This window comes from Pristiophorus japonicus, chromosome 1 (assembly GCF_044704955.1).
Source record: "Pristiophorus japonicus isolate sPriJap1 chromosome 1, sPriJap1.hap1, whole genome shotgun sequence".
NCBI lineage: Eukaryota > Metazoa > Chordata > Chondrichthyes > Pristiophoridae > Pristiophorus > Pristiophorus japonicus.
Window position 1 is genome coordinate 349,532,296 of NC_091977.1, and position 16,862 is coordinate 349,549,157.

Consider the following 16,862-nt stretch of genomic DNA (forward strand, 5'->3'; position numbering starts at 1 on the left):
TATAACAGTGACTACACTCCAGAAGTACTTCATTGGCTGTAAAGTGCTTTGAGATGTTCAGTGGTCATCGAAAGGCGCTATATAAATCCAAATATTTCTTTATATTATATGACTAACTTGTATGACGTGATAAATTGATAAGAGTGAAGTCATTTGTATATATGAATATTTTTACCTATATTTATCTATATATATATATGACTATACACACATATATACACGCACAAATACATATATGCATGTGTGCTTGCAAATGTTTGTTTTTGTGTGCATGTTTGTAAATTCATATTTCTATATGTATATCGGTGTATATGTATTTGTAGGTATTTGTGTGCATTCATCTGATTGGTTAGGCATATTTGGTGGATATTTCTATATTGTTATTTGTTTATATACGTGTTTATTGATACAATACTTGCATTCCTACCCCGCTTTATCACGGGAATACATCAACGCATAATCAATTGGATTTAGGTATTATTTATGTTTATATGGGTATGCCTGTATTCATAAATGTATATGTACAGCATTGTGTGTATATAGTTGCATATGTGTATGTAAGTGTTGGGTGGGTCGAGGTCGCTTTAAGAGTTTCAGCTGCGGCTGCCTGTTCCAGGCACAGCTCAGGGATTGAGACACACGCACAGATCAGCCATGGCGGACAACATGAAAACAGGAGTCTTCGCTAAAAACGTTCAGAAACGGCTGAATAGGGCCCAGGAAAAGGTAAGCAGCTGACAAGAACCTCCTTCCTACCACAGTCTCCTTGGTTTCATTTTGGGAAAGGTACCTTTATCCCGCGGTCCCTACCCCCATCCCCCAATCCCAACCACTGCAAAGCTGCACTGAGCGGAGCGCTTCAGCACCAAGACCAGGCGGACAGCAACCCAGGCCAGAGGGAGGGAGAGAGGGGGCACGGGGCAGAGCGGGAGGTACAAGAGGATAGAAAGGGAGAGAAACAGGGGGGGGGGGGGGGAGAGGAGAGAGCAGAGGTGGGGGGGGGGAGAGGGAGAAGGGAGAGAGGGGAGAGAGGAGGGAGAGGGGAGAGAGGGGGGGGGTGAGCGGAGGGAGGGAGAGGGGAGAGAGGAGGGAGAGAGGGGGGGGTGAGCGGAGGGAGGGAGAGGGGAGAAGGGAGAGAGGAGGGAGAGGGTGGAGAGAGGGGGGAGAGGTGGAGAGAGGGGGGGGTGAGCGGAGGGAGGGAGAGGGGAGAAGGGAGAGAGGAGGGAGAGGGTGGAGAGAGGGGGGGGGGTGAGCGGAGGGAGGGAGAGGGGAGAAGGGAGAGAGGGGAGAGAGGAGGGAGAGGGGAGAGAGGAGGGAGAGGGTGGAGAGAGGGGGGGGTGAGCGGAGGGAGGAAGAGGGGAGAAGGGAGAGAGGAGGTAGAGGGTGGAGAGAGGGGGGGGGAGAGCGGAGGGGGAGAGAGGAGAGAGGGAGAAGGGAGAGAGGAGGGGGGAGAGGGAAGAGCCCGAGGGAGGAAGGTGAAGGCACACAAGCTGGGGCTGAATTTGCTGGCACGGCTCGGCACGGCCCACACGATCTGATCTGGCTCGATGCAGAGCAGGAAAGAGCCGGGATTTGCTGCTGGCGTACCATGGCAGCGTATGGAATCCGATCTCTTGTTGCCATTACAAGGATCCGATCAGAGCGATGAAGGGGGAGGGTCTGCGTGGGTTCGGGTCCACATCAGAGAGGCCGGATCGAGAGCAGAGTGGGGCAGGTTAAGCCATGATCCGCCTGGCTGTACCCGCAAGGTCAGAGCCGGGTTAGTATTAACCCCCCCGTCATGTAAACCATAAACAACCTTTAGAAGTCAAACACTGATGGGAAATAGAGCCCTGTGAAAGCACAGTGAACCCGGCTGGAAGTAACGGGCCATCTGGTGCCCCACAGCATTGCAGTTCTGGTGTATTTGGTGTTCTACTGTCAATCATCCCGAGAGGTTGGTTATGTTTTTCCCTTGGATTATTCACCTTTTAAAAAAAAAACAGCCCGTCAAATTGAATGGAACTGGAAATATTTGCCTGTTGAATTTGTTGGGCCGAAGCATCAAATATTCCCAGCACCTTCCATGTTTTGGATTCAAAATCTGCTTGTAAAGGCTTTCTCTTAGCAGCAGTGTTTGTGTATGGAAAGAGTTAACTCGGCCTTGTCCCAACAAGCAGTTGACAAATTGGAGAGAGATAGGTTCACTGCTTTGTGCTCATCCCTGCCCACATGGCTTTTATAAGAGGATTCCCTTTCCTTTAATATTATCTCCATACACTCAATAGCCCTAATCCCCAATCCAATGTTGTTCTCTTCACTTCACTGGCACGAAGAGGCTGGGTATCTTACCAGGTTTGCCCATTTCTGAGTGGATGAAAATAGAAGCCTTTCATTTTATATAAATAGTGGCAAGAGCATTTGGTTTGCAGCCTGTAGTCAGGGGGAGTGTTGGTCTCATTGGTGTGAGCTGGCTGGTTGGCACTGATTCATAGAGAGAGAAAAATCTTTGACTTTTTCCATTGTTATTGATTGAACCAAGGCAGTAATGTAAGCATAAAACCATCTCTTTTATCCAGAGACTTATCAATTTTTGCTGACATCAAATAAAAAATGTTTCTCTGCCAAAACTGGCTAGGAAATCCTCACTAAGTACATTAAGTGTAACTTAATTTGGCAATGTGACATTAAAAACAAAATCAGCATTGCACAGTATGTTTTTTTTTTAAAAAGATGCAGTGGTTGGCACTAGGGAATTTAAAAATGACTGATTAAATTATTTGTGATTCTTTATTCAGTGTAACATCTAAGCTAGGACAATACTGTTCAAATAACTCCAGCATTTAGTACATTTCTTAACTTGGGGGATATGTCATTCATTGCACAGGATCAAACACTTCTCATGTGATGAAATTATCAAGGAGATTTCACTGTACTCTTTTGAAGTAAGATAGTCCCATCAAGCTGTTTCAATTTACTGCTGGATGTGCATTTCAAATTGCCTGTAAAGATCACCCACTAAGTGGCCCACAGGAACCATTAGATGCAGATTTTTCACAATATACTGAAAATTTAAATATATTTATATTTAAATAGTATAAAAGGCTATAATTGACCTACATGTTCAGTTTGATTCAAATGCCATAGAGAGATATTAACCTTGTGAGATATAACACTGACTGTTACATTGACTTTAGTGTGACCTTTGAGGTTACAAATCCCCGCTGTATAACTATTGCCGTTCTGAATACACGGTAAAACAACATTCAGAATATGCAGTGAGTGTAGGCAAGTGACTGCTTCTTCTGGAGCAATAGGACTCATCACACTGCCATACTTAGAGATAATGGATTCTCAACATTGCCTTCATTAATAAAGATCGATTTTAATTGATAAGTTCCAAATAAATATATTCTTCAGTGAAGAATAATTCCTTTGAATAAATCACTGTATATCTGTTCCCATTTCATGGGGATTCCTTGATCCAGGTAGTAACATGGGATATAGTATGGCAACATAAGTACTGTTAAAATTGTCACAAGAAAAATCAGTCAAAGTATCATGAAAAATAATGCCTAGTGAATAGAGTATTTTGCTACTAGTAGTTTTATTTATTTGCTCACTGCAGATGATCCTTATCAGGCATGGTAGAATTCTAATGGAATGAACATATTTCTCAGAGCATCGTTTTTGTGTTTCAGTACACAGTCATTTCATATACTGGCATCTGAGAATATGGCTGCTTGAGCTCTGTGTCCTTGAGATTATCAAAATATTCAGACAAGTACACTGAACAGAGACTGATCTCAACTAAAGACAGCATCATATTTTAATCATATGAATGCTAAAACATGGAAAGTATACCTTTTGCTAATATTTTCCAGCAGTAATGCACTTTAGTTTAAATTCAGTTGCAAAATAAATGATTACATGCTGGACAGGTTGTACAGTGGTGGCACTCTCGCCTCAGTCAGAAGATCATGTGATGAAGTCCCATACCAGAGACTTGAGCATATAATCTCGGCTGACACTTCAGTGCAGTACTGAGGGAATGCTGCACTGTTGGAGCTGGCATCTTTCAGATGAGACCCTCTCAGGTGGACATAACCAATCCCATGACACTATTTCAAAGAGCCCTGATCACAATTTTCATCCTTCAACCAACATCACTAATACACATTATCTGGTCGCTTTTTGTGGGACCTTCCTGTGCATAAATTGGCTGCCACGTTTCCTACATTACAACACTTCAAAAGGTATTTCATTACCTGTAAAGTGCTTTGGTATGTCCTGAGGTCGTGAAAGTCTTTCTTCTTATTGATGTTTTTGACCTATCAAAATCTCAAACCCCTCCATGGCCTTGCTCCTCCTTATCTCAGTAACTTTCTTCAGCCCTACAACCCTCAGAGCTCTGTGTTCCTCAAATTCTGGCCTCTTGTGCATCCCTGATTTCCTTCATTCCACCATTGCCCGCCATGCCTTCAGCTGTCTAGGCCCTAAGCTCTGGAATTCCCTTCCTGAACCTCTCTGCCTCTCATCTCATTTAAGATGCTCCTTAAAACCTACCTCTGATCAAGCTTCTGGTCACCTGTCCAATATCTCCTTGTGTGGCTTAGTGTCAAATTCTGTCTAATATCATTCCTGTGAAGTGCCTTGGGACATTTTACGACATTAAAAGGTCATATATAACTATGCATTGTTCTTTCTCCCATAGTGACAAAGACTCATTGACGTTTACAGCACAGAAAGGGGCCATTTGGCCCATACTGTTTGTGCTGGCTCTTTGTTAAAGTAATACAAAGCTACTCACACTGGCCTGCCCTCCCTCAATTGCCCTGTATCTCTTCTGCTTCAAATGTATAATGCAGTTTGCATATATCTGCTATTTTCACTTCTACAGCCTTACTTGTTACATCCTTTTCAATGTTTCTCTCTGCTAGTACAGGGTATTTTGCAAATATATTTAGATACTATTATTTTTTTCTCATGCGTCTATAAACCCCTCTGCAGTTATTTTGTAATAATAATCCTGCCTTTTCTTTGTGCTCTTCTTTAAGATGTGTGTGTTTTGGATCTCTTATCAGGCCCTCAGAGTTGAGGAGACAGTATCGATGCTGTTAATTACCACATTTCACACCTTGTTTTATGCCTTGAAGCTGTCTTTCCTCCCCATCAGATATGTATTCATGGTTCTCCGTAAGCTCATCAACACTGCTGGGTAAATCAGCCATTTTGTTCACACATTTTCTCCAACAATTGTCTATTTCACAGCTGGATTATTGACTTTTTCAACATTTTACTGGTTAACTAGCTCATTAACTACTTGGGAAATGTTGACAAATCATTATCAACTCATCAATTTAAAATTCTCACTGACAGCAAAAAAAGGGGTTAGGGGAAATTTCTTTATGCAGAGGGTTGTTGGAGCGTGGAATGCTTTGCTGCAGGGAATAGTTGAGATAGACCCTTGCATCATTTAAGGGAAAAAAAATGACTAATATTTGAACGAAGGAAGATACAGGACTATGGGAAGTGAGCAAGGTAATGGGATTAGTTTTGGATTTTGGCCTCCTTCTGTGCTGTAATCTGCTCTGGTTCATTGACTACTCATTTTTTTGTTGCCAAGAGTGGCGTTTGCCTTGCTCGGTCCACATGTAAAGTTTTGGTTTGGGGTCTCTACCCTGCTTCTCAGATGGGGAGCCAGTGGCTGAAGATGCATGTGAAAAAAATTATCTTCTGAACTGAGGGAAGAGAAGGGTCTTTAAGTAAACCGTTAGACCATTCAATTTTGGTGCCTTCACTAGGTCCAAAATGGGACCCATGTCCTCTCTTGGAAGACATCATCATCATAAGCGGTCCCTCGAAATGAGGATGACTTGCTTCCACGCCAAAAAAAAAATGAGTTCACAGGTGTTTTGAAAGAAGAATCCAAACTACATCCTCAAAAAGGTGGACGATGCCTGAGCATGGATTTTTTTAATGTTTGGCGGCCGTTGTACACCAGCCACCACACGGGCTTGACAGAGCTAGGTCTTGGTCCAGTGGCAAGGATTACCCAAGACAACTGGAAACCTGCTCTGCTGCACGGACCCAGTGCGCAGACATATCGCAGTGTGGGCTGGCCCGTGCTGCCCCGGCCCGTGCTGCTCCATGGCCCCTGGCCCTGAACACGCCTCCCCTGGGCCCCGATCACATCCCTCTACAGTCTCTCACATCTCCTTTGTCCATCTCGTCGCTCCTGCTGCACCTGCCCATGCACCAATCACTGACCTGAGCCTTGCTGACGTCACTCTTCGTTGCTGTCGCAGCTCATGCCGCTCCCTGGAGTGGTACACCTCCACGGACTGTAACACACAGACTGTAACATTAACACGCACCCAGTTTGTGGTTTTTACCGCAACTGTGGTTGAGGTCGCCTCGAGCGAAATTCCGCTCTTTTTTTAAAATTCGGATCTGGAAGTTGTTCTTAAATGGGGGCGGAAGTTGGGGGTGGTGCAGAGAGACCGCTGTAATGACGTCATCACGGCGCTGCATCACCACAGCTCTCCCCTTCACTTAAAGAGGAGATCCGCGATTTTAAAACTTCGCCCAACTAGACCATCAGGGAAGGGTTTTGGCCAGGCCAGCAGCCTGGCAGCCAAGAGGGGGTGCAAGGCTGCCTGTTGCCAGCCCGGCCAAACCGGACACATAATTGTCGGGCCAACATGGCAGTCAGCCGACAAATAAAAACATGGCGGAAGCGGCAGTGTGGCCTCCACTTTAAGGGAAGCCGCACCGCCGCTGCAGAAGGCAACAACCTCACTGGACCACTGAGAAAAAACAGGTTTTGGCACCGCCGGGCAGACTGAAGGTTTTCAAAGAGGAATGTCACCGTCAGGAGGGGCTAGATCGGTGGTGCGCACAGTGATGACGCACTTAACATGGATCAGCAGCGGCGGAGCAGTGGGGATGGGGGGGGGGCGGCGGCGGGCGTGGGGAAGAGATCGGGATAGGTCCTACTGGGACTACCAGTCATTCATGCACTCCTCCTTATCTAGGAAATTTGGCATGCCCGCTTGTCCACAGCTTGATGGATACTATCATACAACCCATTAGGAGCTGGACTGCTGCTCAAATGTGTCGATTCTGCAGCAGACAACCTTGTTAGGACACAATGCCTGATTTCTTGTGCAGACAGTAGTGCCAATATCAGTTGACACTCCAATTTGAATCCAGACCCCCTAAGGTGAGTCTGTACTGTCTAAAATAGTAGCTCCCAGTGAGTTCTGTTATTTTCCCTTAAAATTGATTGAGCATATGAACTGAATTGAAAATGTCTTTATATGATAAATCACATTGTTAATAACAAGTAGGAAAGGGAATATGTGACATTAACTTTATGCTTCCTACCATTTTATATAAGAAGCTGGTTAAGTAACCAGATAACTTTTTCCTTCCAATGATGGGAAACAAGTAACCTAACAGTTGCATGATCTACCAGTTTCAAATGCAAAACATTTACCATTTCACCTGAAGGATGGAGCAAGCCTTTGGTTTAATGGTAGTGTTCCTGTTTCTGAGTCAGAAGGTTCAGGGTTTGAACCCCAGTCCTAGCAAGTGGAGACCAGAGCTCAGACTTTGAATTCTGCGTTGATATCCAAGCGTGATACTTGCATCCGGTAAGTGTGGGCGGCCCCCCTCCTCTCATCATATGGATTGTGGCCTTGTGGGAACCCAGAAAAGCCTCCTGCCATATAGGACTAATGTCTGATATAAAGATGATTGCTGCCATGGAAGGACTGTTCACATCTTGGTCTGTCAGACTGTTAATTAGCCTGCTCCAGGCTTCATGAATGTGGGCAGGATTGATGGACCAGCTGGTCGTTTCCTACCCAACATCTTCATATGTTCATATGACTCCTTCACACTATGCTCCAATGATGCGACGGTATGAGAAACAACAAGCTGAAGGTATTTGATGAATCTAATAAGCTCAGTAAAATGAGGGCAAGCATGAATTATATATTCTAAAATGCAGCACAAGACAAAAATGCATTTTTAATATTATTGTTTTGTATAAGGCTGAAAATTGCTGTAATACCCAACACAGTGGAACTTGATTACCTTTTTATGATAGCTTTTAAAATATGATTTGGGATTTTGAACAGTAGCAGTCTGATTCATCAATAATAGTGTTCAGCCCTTGTTAGCCCAAGAGTTGGAAATTCAAGCACTGACTGCCATACTGACTAGCAGGGAGTTTTAACTGCCCACTCTTGATTTCTTGTGTTCAAAAGGGGAATTTATATTGGCATATGTTATAACACTAATGTTTCATTTAAATTAAATTATAGCAAGGTTCAGCAAGGTTTCCAAAGGGTCCAGCATCCGGTTCAACAGCTAAGTTAGTAACTGAACCATATATAGTGGAATATCTGTGAAAGCACAAGTGAATCATATGCGCAATACCGTACAAACATTGGTTATGTGACACACTGGTAATTAAGCCATATTATATTATTTTACTGCAATTGCTTCAAATAACTCAGTTGCTTTTCGAGTGGTTGAATAGGGTCCCGAGGTGCCTATTCATAAATTAGCAATATACGGCAGTATTTTGTCAAGTTTCCAAAATTAAAAATTGTTTTTCTTACTAAAATGTTCTATGCACTACTGAATTAGCTGGTCTCAGATGGGACAGCAGTAGAGGGTACTACAATTGGCCTCAAAACCCTTCAGCTATGGAAGGGAAACATCAGAAAGTCTTTCCACTCCTGTCCATGATAAAAAGTGGCTACGTATTTTCATTTTTCGGATGAGACTTTAAACAGAGTTGGGTGGACGTAAAAATTCCTATGGCATTACTTAGAAGAGGAGCAGGGGAGTTCTATCAACAAACGGCCAACATTTATCACACAACCAACATTATTAAAACAGATTATCTGGCCATTTGTGGGTCCTTGCTGTGTGCAAACTATCCACCATGTTACATTACAACAATGTCTACACTTCAAAAGTGCTTCATTGGCTGTAAAACCATTTGGGGCATCCTGAGGATATGAAAGGCATTACATGCTTTGTGTGTGGATTTCAAGTGAAAACAGTAGACTTAGATCTCTAGGAGGTGGGAGTACAAGTACAAAAGACTACAAAAAAGTAAATGTGATTCTGGGATATATATTATGGGCCAAAAATTGCAGTCAGAGGCTTCCCCTGGAGGAATGAACACTTGCGCTCCGAGGCCCACGCATCCCAGGAGCGTACGTGATTCCTGGGATCACATGGGCCTGGACCACCTATCGCAATGTAGTATTCTCATTCATAGAAATAGGAGCTCCGAGCTGCCATTACTACCAATGAGAATACCCCTCAAAACAAAAAAAACCACGTAAATGAAAAGAACACGTCACTTTAAAAAAAATAGAAATTAAATTAAATTTTTTATAAAATAATTAATTTTTTGAAATTAAAAAAAATCTTTTAATAGTGTTACAGAAACTTACCTTCATGGGCAGGGTTTTTAATATAAAAATAAGTAATACAATTTTTTTTTCTATCTTTTAATACTCTTATGCTGGTAAAAGCAGGCCTTACGCGAAGGCCCTTTGATTCGAGGTGTGCGATTTATCAAAAGACATTTTGACAGATCACAAGTGCTGGGTTTAGGCACATGCACTTCACATGCTTAAACCCAGAACTTGCGGGGCCTCTTTGGGCATGTGTGCACATCGTACGCACCTGGAGAGGCCGCAATTTACGGCCCAATGAATATAAAAACAAGGATGTGATGTTGGAGTGTTGCATGAAGTTTTGAGCCACCATTATAAGCAGAATAGTAGACCCATGGAAAGAGTACAGCAAGGATTCACTGGAGTGATACCAGGAATGAAAGGTTATAGCTATGGAGAAAAGTTTGAAAAATTGATTTTTTTTTCACTGGAACAGAGAAGGTTAAAGAGGGGGAATCTAATAGAGTTTTTCAAAGTTACAGAAGATTTTGAAAGAGTAGACAGTGAAAGGTTATTGCCACTGGTTAGCAAATCATTAACAAGGGGACAGAGACTGAGGATTCTCACTAGAAGAATGAAGGCGGAAGATTGATTAAAGCTTTTTACACACAGGGTTATTAGAACATGGAATGCTTTACACAAGGGGATCTTGAGGCAAAGACTCGAATGGCAATTGAAAAGGAATTGGTTAAGTATTTCAAAACAAAGAATATAAAATGATACAGGGAAAGAGCAGGGAAATGGGATCATTATTTGAGGGAATATTATTTGAATGGGGAGAAATTACAACATGCTGTGGTGCAGAGGGACCTGGGGGTCCTTGTGCATGAAACCCAAAAAGTTAGTTTGCAGGTGCAGCAGGTAATCAGGAAGGCGAATGGAATGTTGGCCTTCATTGCGAGAGGGATGGAGTACAAAAGCAGGGAGGTCCTGCTGCAACTGTACAGGGTATTGGTGAGGCAGCACCTGGAGTACTGCGTGCAGTTTTGGTCACCTTACTTAAGGAAGGATATACTAGCTTTGGAGGGGGTACAGAGACGATTCACTAGGCTGATTCCGGAGATGAGGGGGTTACCTTATGATGATAGATTGAGTAGACTGGGTCTTTACTCGTTGGAGTTCAGAAGGATGAGGGGTGATCTAATAGAAACATTTAAAATAATGAAAGGGATAGACAAGATAGAGGCAGAGAGGTTGTTTCCACTGGTCGGGGAGACTAGAACTAGGGGGCACAGCCTCAAAATACGGGGGAGCCAATTTAAAACCGAGTTGAGAAGGAATTTCTTCTCCCAGAGGGTTGTGAATCTGTGGAATTCTCTGCCCAAGGAAGCAGTTGAGGCTAGCTCATTGAATGTATTCAAATCACAGATAGATAGATTTTTAACCAATAAGGGAATTAAGGGTTATGGGGAGCGGGCGGGTAAGTGGAGCTGAGTCCATGGCCAGATCAGCCATGATCTTGTTGAGTGGCGGAGCAGGCTCGAAGGGCTAGATGGCCTACTCCTGTTCCTAATTCTAATGTTCTTATGTTCTTATGACCTCAGTCCCCTAGTACTTCCGGAAGGTTTTTTGTATCTTCCTTTGTGAAGACAGAACCAATGTAATGTCTATGATTCTATGAACACACAGGGGATAATTATAATGCATGATGGCAAATTGGCAGCCCATTTTACACCTAGTCATTGAGTTCAATGGAAAATAAATTTTGGTGCAATATAAAACAGGCTGCCGATTTACCATCACCCACTTTTCGGCTGGTAATAGAAAATAGGTGCAGGAGTAGGCCATTCGGCCCTTCGAGCCTGCACCACCATTCAATATGATCATGGCTGATCATGCAACTTCAGTACCCCATTCCTGCTTTCTCTCCATACCCCTTGATCCCTTTAGCCGCAAGGGCCACATCTAACTCTCTTTTGAATATATCCAACGAACTGGCCTCAACAAATTTGTGGTAGAGAATTCCACAGGTTCACAATTTTGAGTGAAGAAGTTTTTCCTCATCTCGGTCCTAAATGGCTTATCTCTTATCCTTCGACTGTGACCCCTGGTTCTGGACTTCCCCAACATCAGGAACATTCTTCCTGCATCTAACCTGTCCAATCCTGTCAGAATTTTATGTTTCCAAGAGATCCCCTCTCATTCTTCTAAATTCCAGTGAATATAAGCCTAGTCGATCCAGTCTTTCTTCATATGTTAGTCCTGCCATCCCAGGAATCAGTCTGGTGAACCTTTGCTGCACTCCCTCAATAGTAAGAATGTCCTTCCTCAGATTAGGAGACCAAAACTGAACACAGTAGTCAAGGTGTGGTCTCACCAAGGCCCTGTACAACTGCAGCAAGACCTCCCTGCTCCTATACTCAAATCCTCTCGCTATGAAGGCCAGCATGCCATTTGCTTTCTTTACTGCCTGCTGTACCTGCATGCCTACATTCAATGACTGATGTACCCAGGTCTCGTTGCACCTCCCCTTTTACTAATGTCACCATTCAGATAATAATCTGCCTTCCTGTTTTTGCCACCAAAGTGGATAACCTCACACTTATCTACATTATACTGCATCTACCATGCATTTACCCATTCACCTAACCTGTCCAAGTTACCCTGCAGCCTCCTCGCAGCTCGCACTGTCACCCAGCTTCGTGTCATCTACAAACTTGGAGATATTACATTCAATTCCTTCGTCTAAATCATTAATGTATATTGTAAATAGCTGGGGTCCCAGCACTGAATCCTGCGGCATCCCACTAGTCATTGCCTGCCATTCTGAAAAGGACCCGTTTATTCCCACTCTCTATCCATGTCAGTACATTACCCCCAATACCATGTGCCTTAATTTTGCACATTAATCTTTTGTGTGGGACCTTGTCAAAAGCCTTTTGAAAGTCCAAATACACCACATCCACTGGTTCTCCCTTATCCACTCTACTAGTTACATCCTCAAAAACTGTCGATTTGTCAAGCATGATTTCCCTTTCATAAACCCATGCTGACTTGGACCGATCCTGTCATTGCTTTCCAAATGCGCTGCTATTACATCTTAAATAATTGATTCCAGCATTTTCCCCACCAGCGATGTCAGGCTAACTGCTCTATAATTCCCTGTTTTCTCTCCCTCCTTTAAAAAAAAATTAATACATTAAATTAATCCCCTCCCCCACCAATGTTTGGGCTCACCCACATGAAGAATGACCTTTTTGAAGAGGTTGCAGGGGTAGCTGTGAAACTGAAACTCTCAAAAAAACAAACACCTTCAGGAAACAATGGGATAAAATTGGCAAAAATAACTGTTCTCTGCCCTCTGTGGACAAGGTTGTCAGTTGGTAGGACCGTTAGGTAAAGTGCTCTGTGCTGCTCAAGTGCACAACCCATAGGTGTAGCATTCTTATAGGGCACCTGATTATAGGGTGATGTTAGCAACTAAGGTGCTGAAGTCTGGTGTTTCGACATTAAGGTGGAAATGTGGAAGTGGGTTGCAGGTTTAAGGAAGCAATATGGATAAATGAAGGGAGTAGAATAAATAAAGAGCAATCCATGAAAACCGGTTGCATTAGATCCACTGCATGCTGTGCCCGATGCCAGCTTGTACCATTATCAGCTTGCTTTCATGCAGTGTATGATCAAATAATGTGCAGAGCAAAACCACCTAAGAACAGCTGTGCTGAGCTGGGATAAATGTATACATCATTGGTTTCAAATAGCTGTTTAAAATATTGGACCCTGGAGAGCTGTTACAGGAAGTTGCTGGTGTAAGGCAGCATATTAAATGCGTTAAGTTTTGTCTGCTGTCCACAAGGTTACAGTGACATTGGTTTCTGATTGCTTGACCGGATCTTTCTTGGATTGGTGATGATTTTGTTAATATTCCTATTGCTGAATGGCCAATATTGTTCATTAATTCTCCTCTACTATTGTGGTGTAGTTTCTTAAAGGTTTAATCTATTTCCTCCTTTATATAGACACACCCCAAGGGCATCCCAGCATTCTGTGTACGAGGACATAGAAACATAGAAAATAGGTGCAGGAGTAGGCCATTCGGCCCTTCGAGCCTGCACCGCCATTCAATGAGTTCGTGGCTGAACATGCAACTTCAGTACCCCATTCCCGCTTTCTCACCATACCCCTTGATCCCCCTAGTAGTAAGGACTACATATAACTCCTTTTTGAATATATTTAGTGAATTGGCCTCAACAACTTTCTGTGGTAGAGAATTCCACAGGTTCACCACTCTGGGTGAAGTTTCTCCTCATCTCGGTCCTAAATGGCTTACCCCTTATCCTTAGACTGTGACCCCTGGTTCTAGACTTCCCCAACATTGGGAACATTCTTCCTGCATCTAACCTGTCTAAACCTGTCAGAATTTTAAACGTTTCTATGAGATCCCCTCTCATTCTTCTGAACTCCAGTGAATACAAGCCCAGTTGATCCAGTCTTTCTTGATATGTCAGTCCCGCCATCCCGGGAATCAGTCTGGTGAACCTTTGCTGCATTCCCTCAATAGCAAGAATGTCCTTCCTCAAGTTAGGAGACCAAAACTGTATACAATACTCCAGGTGTGTCCTCACCAAGGCCTGGTACAACTGTAGTAACACCTCCCTGCCCCTGTACTCCAATCCCCTCGCTATGAAGGCCAACATGCCATTTGCCTTCTTAACCGCCTGCTGTACCTGCATGCCAACCTTCAATGACTGATGTACCATGACACCCAGGTCGAGTTGCACCTCCCCTTTTCCTAATCTATCACCATTCAGATAATAATCTGTCTCTCTGTTTTTACCACCAAAGTGGATAACCTCACATTTATCCACATTATACTTCATCTGCCATACATTTGCCCACTCACCTAACCTATCCAAGTCACTCTGCAGCCTCATAGCATCCTCCTCGCAGCTCACACTGCCACCCAACTTAGTGTCATCTGCAAATTTGGAGATACTACATTTAATCCCCTCGTCTAAATCATTAATGTACAATGTAAACAGCTGGGGCCCAGCACAGAACCTTGCGGTACCCCACTAGTCACTGCCTGCCATTCTGAAAAGTTCCCATTTACTCCTACTCTTTGCTTCCTGTCTGCCAACCAGTTCTCAATCCATGTCAGCACACTACCCCCAATCCCATGTGCTTTAACTTTGCACATTAATCTCTTGTGTGGGACCTTGTCGAAAGCCTTCTGAAAGTCCAAATACATCACACCAACTGGTTCTCCCTTGTCCACTCTACTGGAAACATCCTCAAAAAATTCCAGAAGATTTGTCAAGCATGGTTTTCCTTTCACAAATCCATGCTGACTTGGACCTATCATGTCACCTCTTTCCAAATGTGCTGCTATGACGCCCTTAATAATTGATTCCATCATTTTACCCACTACCGATGTCAGGCTGACCGGTCTATAATTCCCTGTTTTCTCAAAAAGTGGGGTTACATTGGCTACCCTCCACTCCATAGGAACTGATCCAGAGTCTATGGAATGTTGGAAAATGACTGTCAATGCATCCACTATTTCCAAGGCCACCTCCTTAAGTACTCTAGGATGCAGACCATCAGGCCCTGGGGATTTATCGGCCTTCAATCCCATCAATTTCCCCAACACAATTTCCCAATGTGTACCAAGAAACTTGGGCACCACCTGTAAAATTTAAACCCACATTCCCTTTAATTAATTTATGGCAGATCTATCGGCGCGGACCATTTTGGAGTTGCCATTAAAGCTGCCGGTAAACACTAGTGCCAAGGAGATTTAAATGAAAAAGAGATAGTGATGTCAGTGAGTGTGTAACGCTTACATACTGCCCCATCTCCAACATTACATTTAGCCATTGTACTTACCGTCAGCACAGAACGATGACAGGGAGCGCTGTCGTCTACCAGCAGGAAGGCGGCTGCAGCAGCGATAGTTAAAGGCATCATCACAAATCACTTGCACCTGATATGGTTCAGCAGTTTAATGTGGCTGTTTGCAGCTTCCTGCAAATGAAACAGCTTTCTTTAGTTATTTCAAGATTTTTGGTTACAGGGACTGTTGTTTCAAGTGCAGAAATCCCTCATTATTTTTTTAAGAGCTTTTGCTCACACTTGGTCACAGTCATGGGGGCTGTACTGGCAGTCGACTTCGCCCTGCAAGATCTACGACAGAGGGAGCGGAGGCAGCATGGAAACCAGGAACATGTGCGCAGAGGGAGGAGGTGGAGGGCCATGAGGGCTCTCAACAGGAGGCCTTACCCATCTAGTGTCTTCCAACAGCACATCTCCTCCCTTCAATTATGCAAGGAGCAGTGTATTAGGAGGGTGCACTTCAGCAAGGGGGTGGTCACAGAACTCTGCAACCCAACCTACAGGCTGAGAGCTGGGTGAACATGGCTCTTCCAGTGGCAGTCAAGGTAATTGTGGCACACTACGTCCTCGTCAAACCTTCACAGAATATCACATTGCTCTCCTGGGCACAAAGCTGAAATGAGACACCCCACAAAATATTCCAAACACAATTAATAAATTTAACAATAATCACAAGACACATTTACAATTATACCATTAACTAATCACCCTGGTGTAATCCCTTAGGTGGAGAAATTCGGCATGTTGGTGCCCCCAGTTAGTTCCTGGTGGGGGCGCTAATGGGGTGCTCAGTCAGTAGCACCGTGGTGGGCGATTCCTGCGCTGCACAGCAAATTCAGTGACCCATAGCGCCGGTGATAATAGTTAGCACCTCAACACCTTTCACCATGCAGATCATGACATGAGTGAACGTGCAATGCTCGCTGGGTGCCCAATCTGCAAACTTCAGTAGCGTCCCCACCTTGTTGCCTCACGCCAACAGCGCCAGGGAGTGGTATAAACCAGCTGGCTGGTACGGCACTACTTAAAAGGGATGTGCCCCAGCAGCCAAGAAACTGCTGTCCAAAGGCCAGTTATGAGTGGCAGAGAGCGCAGGATGTATCTGCAGCCAAATAAAGGCTGCTTCGTCCCTGGAGTGTTGCGGCCGTCAAAGGACTTTGCATTCGATCCCATAGCATATCGCCATTCTGCACTCCCTGAATCATTGGGGGCTGGTGTGCAGACTCCAATGACCCTCCACTTTAATGGCTGGAAGACGCCTTCGCCAATCCTCACTCCCGCTTACACAACACCTCATATTCGTTATTGCTTAGAGCCTAACGGCACTCACCTACACCATTAGTGCCTGATTTAGTGCTCCCCTGCATTCTTTGAGTGTGGAGACTGAATTTAGCAGGCAGCAAGACTAATTAGCGCTTGGTGCTAAACTTCCAACTTCTCAAGTTAACATCCCAACCAGGGCGATAATGAATTTCTAGCCCTTAGTGTCTGTATTTCATGTGGCTTTTCCTATTCTAGTGCTTTCCCCCAGTGGCTGTAGCATGGCTGATGATTTTTTTT

The 16,862-nt window shown here is 44.0% G+C and overlaps 1 protein-coding gene across 1 annotated transcript in view; it reads left to right on the forward strand.

Annotated features, from left to right (window-relative positions):
• The first annotated feature begins 654 nt into the window (after positions 1–654).
• amph (amphiphysin) overlaps positions 655–16,862 on the forward strand; it is a 541,139-nt gene continuing 524,931 nt past the window's right edge. Inside the window, exon 1 of the mRNA XM_070890365.1 lies at positions 655–726. Within this exon, the coding sequence (XP_070746466.1) occupies positions 655–726 (72 nt within the window). The remainder of the gene's footprint in view (positions 727–16,862) is intronic.